Raw genomic sequence first — 6,981 nt, forward strand, 5'->3', positions numbered from 1 at the left:
TGGGATCTAAACCAATTGAGAAATAGCCCTAAGACCCAGATGAGAGGGGAAGGATTGTTTTAGCTTCATTACCCTAGGGCATTGGAGGGTTCCTGGATTGGAAAAAATGACTGGGACCTGTAGCCAAAACTCCATATAGCAGTCTCCCAATCTAGGCCTTGGAATTGCATTTTGGGAGAGTTAGGTATGTAGAGCAGGCATTTAGTCAACCAGAAGGATCTCACTCTTACCCCAGACACCACTGAGTGAGGAGAAAGAGAGACCATGTCCTGAAGGCAGGTCCTGCCACTTGGCTGCCTATGCTTACCTGCTAGTAGGAAGAACAGGAAAACATGCTCTGCTAGAAGACAAATTGGATCTAAAATAGTCCAGGCAAACCAGATCAATTTAGAGAAACAGAAGCAAGAAACAGAAGTCCCCTCCTTCTATTCAATTGTAATCAGCCCTGACAGGCACGGCTCAGTTGGTTGAGCATCATCCAGAAAAACAAAAGGTCTCTGGTGTTCAATTCCCAGTCAGGGCACATGCCTGAGTTGCAAGCTCAGTCCCTGGTTGGGGTGTGTGCAAGAGGCACCCAATCGGTGTTTCTCTCCCTCTCTCCTTCCCTTCTGTCTAAAAATAAATAAATATATTTTTTAATGTAATCAGTGTGAGTCAACCATTTTTAAAGCTTTTGTTCCAGTGCAATATGAAATTGGTATTTCCCCTCTTGACTGAGAGACACTTCTTATAAATAAATCAGGACTGATTACTTTTCAGCTTATTTTTCTTAACTTTTTATATCTGTATTCTTTTGACATTTAGCATTTCCTCTAAAATGAATTGAGTTCAAGCATGCAACATTCCTTTATTAGATAAGGAAATGATTCTAGCAAATGTTATCTGTTTCACAGGTTGTAGGCCATAAAGAAGGTTTGGATGTTATGGAGAGAGCTGATCCTTTATTCCTTTTAATTGGACTTCCTACAATTCCTGTCATGCTGATATTAGGCAAAATGATTCGCTGGGAGGATTATGTGCTTAGACTATGGCGTAAATACTCAAATAAACTACAGATTTTGAACAGTATATTTCCAGGTAAGGCCCTGAATTGTGGTTTTAACAAGCATGCCAAATTAATCTTGTGGAAGAATCCTTGCATACAAAGATATTTTAGCTGTCCCAGTTTATTAGCACTAATGCCCTGCTCTTTTTTCCCTCTCTAGGGATTGGTTGTCCTGTTCCTCGAATTCCAGCTGAGGCTAATCCTTTAGCAGATCACGTCTCTGCCACCCGAATTTTGTGTGGAGCCCTTGTCTTTCCTACTATTGCGACAATAGTTGGTAAACTGATGTTTAGTAGTGTTAATTCTAATTTACAAAGGACAATCTTGGTAAGATGGCTTTCATATTACTTTTTTTCAAGTGACTGTACAAAAGAGAATGAAATATATATAGTTGTCTTAAAAAAAAAAAACCCACAATGGACTATATGAATATTCAGTGGCTCCTGTGTCTCTAAGCCTTATTTTATCCTCACTGTCATCCAATAGCAGAAAAAAGGAAAGGATCCACTGCAGTAGTTCTGGCCTTCCAGAACTGTGCTGTGGGGGATTCGTCTCCTGGCATATTCATGAATCCTCATACCCATCCCTTTTGCCAGCCAGATTATGGTGAAAAGCTTCTGCTCTAGGGTCTGACTACCTGGTTCATTGCCTTGCTGAGAAACTTAAATTTCTTCTCCATGTCTGTAGAATGAAGATAGTAATGGTATCTACCCCTGTAAACTTATTTTTATTATGTTTCTCTAAATCTGCATTTCAAAAGCTAATTTACTTTTTTTTCCCCCCAGGGTGGAATTGCTTTTGTTGCCATAAAAGGAGCATTCAAAGTTTACTTCAAACAGCAGCAATATTTACGTCAGGCACACCGCAAAATTCTAAATTATCCAGAGCAAGAAGAAGTGTAAAACTGTGACGTCTAGTTATTCTGCAGTCCTCTCATCCTTATGAGTCTAATGTGTTGTTTTGATTCCATCACTAATGCACAGTAGTGGAGACTTGTGATAAGCTGCTGCTATCGTATTTTTAAGAAATATAATAAAGAGAGAGCACTTAGGGCCGGGGAAATCCTCTCATAATCACAGAACCTAAGGATGTGATTCGATCTCATTACTCTGTATGTACTTCTTTTATGGCAGTCATCTGAACCATTACCTTAGCATGGTAAATATGGGCTTTGTTCATATTTTCTTCAGACAGAAATGTAAAACTCAGTCTGTGCAAATACTGAAAAATGCACATGCCTTTTTTGTACATGTTCATTCATGTTCAGTGTTTTCTTAGAATTGGCAACTCAATGAAGGTACTATGAGGATTTTTCTCACTGGCATAATTTGATTACATGTTAAACAAGAGTACATGTAATATGAGGAAATGTAAATTAAATTAGTTATAAATAGCAAACCAAAAATGTATGTAAACATTCAAATGATTATCTGAACGAATGCAATTTTGTTGTTTTTCTTAACCCATGTGATGTCCTCCAAAATGTGTAGGGTAAAAATTCACAGGGCTTCCAAATCACTTTTTCACTATTAAAATTTATTTATATAATGTTGACATCTCATAGTTCATAATGTAATTTTGACTCCTGCAGTCTTAATTACTGTGTGTGTGAGTGTGAGTGTATGTGAGAGGGAGACGTCAGGGCCTTCGATCCCTGGAGTAAGATTTTAAATCCATATTTCTGGAAATTAGAGCTGCCAGATTATAGTAGTTTGAGCACAGAGAATGGTTTGCAAAAAAATAAATAAAGTTATTTTACTCTTCTCTTTCATTGATTCAGTTATTCAGGTATTTGCTGATCACCTCTTTGCCCAGGCACTGTGAAAAGTGCTATGGGATACGTTGGTGAACAAGACAAATTAGGTTCCTGGTTTCATGTAGCTTACAGTCTAGTTTCAACAGAGAAAACCAACAGTGGTGAGTGAGGCCTTGAGCTCTTTGTTTTTATTCCAGTCAGTGAGGAGGTAATTATGAAAATAAGCCCTGAGTAAATATTGAGGTCGTTGCTTTTGGCTTAAGTCAGTTTATTATTAAAAACCCCAATACTAACATTTTTAGATTTCAATTGCTTGTCATATTGATGAGGGTAGTACCTTAATAATCACTGTTTAACTAGTTTTAGGTTTGTTTTTCAAAAGCAATTAGGTATTTTAAGCCATTTTCAATAGTGAGCCTTTTAATGTTGCTCAGCAATCTGAGTGGTCTTGCAGTTATTTTCATTAATTAAAACTAAATTTTTAAAAGTTCCATAAACCTTATTTTCTTGTTTACAGTATCTAATGCATGAGAATAATAAACATTTCCCCTTACTGATAAGTGGACACTTCTGTTTAGGAGAGTAGCAAACATAGATTGAGCTATGTTAGATTGCAATAATGTATGTTAACTTCAGTAATTGAAGACTGGTATCTTTTTAAAGCATGAATGTTTTAATTTTGAGTTATAACATGAAGTTGATGTGAATGGCTCTTGAACATTCAAAGTTGTAATTATTTGGGGAGGAAGGGACTATTTGACTGACAGTGGGCCTTATTAAGAACACTGCAACAGTTCTAAAGGGGAAATAAAAATCTATGACTATATTTAAAAATAACTTAGATTATATAGTTGTAATTATAAAATATATTGGCTTTTCTTTCATTTTTAACATGAAAAGACACTAGATATGTCCTGCATAATTTTGTTATATAGAACAGCTTTTAGGCAGCCTTTACTAAAGGTATATAAGCACACAGTTCCCCATTTACTACATTAATGCCCAAGATGTGGGAATAGCTGCTTGGATTTATTGGCATCAGGGCTTGTGAGGGCCTGAGAAACAACTCTGACCCTTTGGGGTCAGGGGTGCGTGGTTTCTAGGGCTGCGGGGAAGGAGTTGCAAGTGCCTGGGGACCAAGAGTGACCTCCATCCTTGGAGTTGAACATTTAACTCTAAAGAGCCTTGTTAGCTCGCGAAGCACCGCGTCCCAGTCTCTACAGAAAGGTGGCCTGCGCCACCACAGAGCAACAAAAGGGCATGAGCTGGGTGGACCTGGCTTCAAATGCTTATCCTGCTTTTAATAACTTGACCTTGCCCAAGTGTCTTAATTTCCTCCCAACTAGTTTTCTTCATCTCTGAAATAAAGGAACAGAGGCACTTTGGGCTCAAAATAGCCCCTACAGAGTAGTTGTTTGATTGCTAAATAGTCTGTTTGCACTCCAGGAAAAGGGAATGAAGGAGTAAAATAAAGGCACTAGGGACAGATTAAAGAGTTGCTGTAGACTTTGGGAATGGGTGGGTGTATTTTGTGTTTTTCAGTTTATTTTCACATTGTTATTTCTATAAACTAATGTTTTAAACCTCTTTTATGAAATTCAATGACAACTAGAATTCCCGTTGCAGAAGTTAACTTATCTCCAAAGTGGCTGAAAATATTGTTCATCTTTACATCAATATCAAATCATATGGATATAAAATTAAACTTGGTGACTTAATTAGTCACTACCTTGCTAACTGTGCTGTAATTTTTAAACGTCTTGTTTTTAATATAGCAGACTATCTCAATATTGGATGGATTAGGTTAAATAAAGAATTTTTATGTTCTCTAGGTGTACTTTGTCTGTTGAACAACTGCCAAAACATAATTTATTAATTCTGTACCTACATAATTCTTTTTTAATCATAGCTATCTAGACAGATTTTTTAAGTAAAAATAATGAATTTTTTTTTAAATTCTAGAATTTGTCTTAATTTTGTAATTAGTCTAGCTTAAATTTTAAGTCTGATTTTTGCTCATTTTGTTTTTAGTGTATCCCATTTCACCTCCCCTCAGAACCACTTGGACTACAGTTAGACAAGCAACTAGACAAAATCTGAGTGGTCTCATTCCGTGGAGTATCTTAAAATATTATTCAAGTGAATTGGAAACACATTTTTAAAACAAAAAATTGTTTCCTCTGAGATACTAAGAACTTAATTTTCATTCTAGAAAGTTAGAAACATCTAGAATGAGGACATCAAATAAAGGCCCTTCCATCCATGGGGATTGTATTTTTTCTAGGTCATTTCATTACCCTGATCTGAAAGGCAGACCACTAGCAGAGGAGAAATAGCATAGTTGGACAGTCTTAGATGTATATTCTAGCTGATACTTTAAATTAGTTGTAGACAAGTCCTCAGTTTTCTCATCAATTAAATGAAAATTATAAAACCTACCTCCCAGATTATTGTGAGGTAACGTTTGAGACAGTTTGATAGGCAGAAACTAAGTAAATATGTGCCAATTTAAGCAGATTTTTCTTTAAAAAGATTATCACCTTTTGTTGGTCCCCTGGGATCTCAAGGTTGCCTCTTCTTTGCCACCTACTACCCCACACACCCACTGGAAATGGTGGAGTAATGAATGCTCTTGTAACTTCCTGGAACAAGGATCCTGAACAAAGGGAAGAGAGGGAGGTTTGCAGCTGAGTGGTTGTAGGGCCCTTGGGCAGAGAACAGGAGCTAGCTAGATTATCCTTCTGGTCAACCCCATGTGGCTCTAAGCATCTTACTGACAATCACCAGTCAAGGTTACTACTTGTCAACAATATATACTACTTTAGCAGATGTTTGTTGAGCACCTGGGGTAAAATGGGGAAATAAGTGCTTTGAAATGTTTAAACAGATCTTAGCCTTACTATGGGATTACCACCACAAGAATGTGAGATCCATAAGGGTGGGAATTTTATTTCCTTTTGTTTACTATATGCCACAAATTAACCAAAATCATGGGCAATCTTGAATACTTTGAACCTGTAGGAGATGTGCCCTGCTTAAATAGGGACCGTCTCTAGTTTAAAATTAGCAAGGAACTGAGAGGTAATATGTCCATGATCTTTATTCTTTTTAAGATTTTACCAATTTTTAGAAAGGGGAAGGAAGGGAGAAAGAGGGAGAGAAACATCAATGTGTGATTGCCTCTCATGCACCCCGCCCACCCCCCCCCCACCCCCACTGGGGACCTGGCCTGGAACCCAGGCATGAGCCCTAGACTGGGAATCTAACCAGCAACCCTTTTATTCACAGGCCAGCACTCAGTCCAGTGAGCCACACCAGCCAGGGCTTAAATTAACTTCCCCCATGAACTTAATAGTACACATTCATCAGTATCCAAATGTTTCTGTATTTATCAGAGAATTGTACACCAAAAATGAGATGCAGAAGTACACAATTTTTAAGTATAAATCTTGATGCTTTTTTGCTTATATCAGTCAGGAAAGAGAAATCGTACAAGCTATTTGACCAGGGAGAAGTAATAGAAATTGTTGACTGGTAGGAAGTAAATACTGAAAGGAGCAAAATAGATCTTTACAGGAACGTAGAGGCAATGGAAACGGCTATTACCTACCAGTGGGCTGAGGGAGAGTAGGCAATAAAGCAACAAAGGACTAAGAAGACTTCTTTCCCCCAGTGCTGAGATTCAGACCTGTTTAAAGAAGGTGTGGCCTACGCAGGCGCTGTGAGGAGTGACAGAGGAACCTGGCCGAGGGCAGGCTGGAGCTGGTCTGTAAGCCCAGCTGGTGGGCAGAGAAGCCTGAGGTAACTAACTAGTCACTGCTCTGTTAAAAAAGCCCATATTCCAAAGGAAAAACTCAATGTCGCAAAGTTGGGCAGAGAAGGGTGGGTTTGGAGCTGAGAGACAGTGAGTGGTCACACATAACCGGTGCCCTTCACTGTGACCCATCGTAGTCAGTCTGACCACCACTTCGCCTCCAGCTAAAGGAAACATAATCTTATTTTCAGTTAACAACTTGGAAAGTATTTGACGGTCATTTAGCCCTGCTATTTTTGATTCACAGGAAGGGCGATAGTGATTTAATATGACACATCCAGGATGATAATTGAGTCATTTTCATTTATTCTGATTGGGCTATAAATTGACATGGAGGGCAATTAGACAATATGTGTTAAAATTACT

The 6,981-nt window shown here is 38.1% G+C and overlaps 1 protein-coding gene across 1 annotated transcript in view; it reads left to right on the forward strand.

Moving 5' to 3' along the window:
- Positions 1-4,636, forward strand: part of MARCHF5 (membrane associated ring-CH-type finger 5) — a 51,855-nt gene extending 47,219 nt beyond the window's left edge. The window contains exons 4-6 of the mRNA XM_054572858.1: positions 894-1,077; positions 1,206-1,372; positions 1,831-4,636. Coding sequence (XP_054428833.1) covers positions 894-1,077; positions 1,206-1,372; positions 1,831-1,947 — 468 coding nt within the window. The 3' untranslated portion in view covers positions 1,948-4,636. The remainder of the gene's footprint in view (positions 1-893; positions 1,078-1,205; positions 1,373-1,830) is intronic.
- Positions 4,637-6,981: the final 2,345 nt, after the last annotated feature.

The sequence above is a fragment of the Pteronotus mesoamericanus genome, unplaced genomic scaffold, assembly GCF_021234165.1.
Source record: "Pteronotus mesoamericanus isolate MK-2021 breed Mesoamerican mustached bat unplaced genomic scaffold, CSHL_Meso_final contig_24, whole genome shotgun sequence".
In the NCBI taxonomy this organism is placed as follows: domain Eukaryota; kingdom Metazoa; phylum Chordata; class Mammalia; order Chiroptera; family Mormoopidae; genus Pteronotus; species Pteronotus mesoamericanus.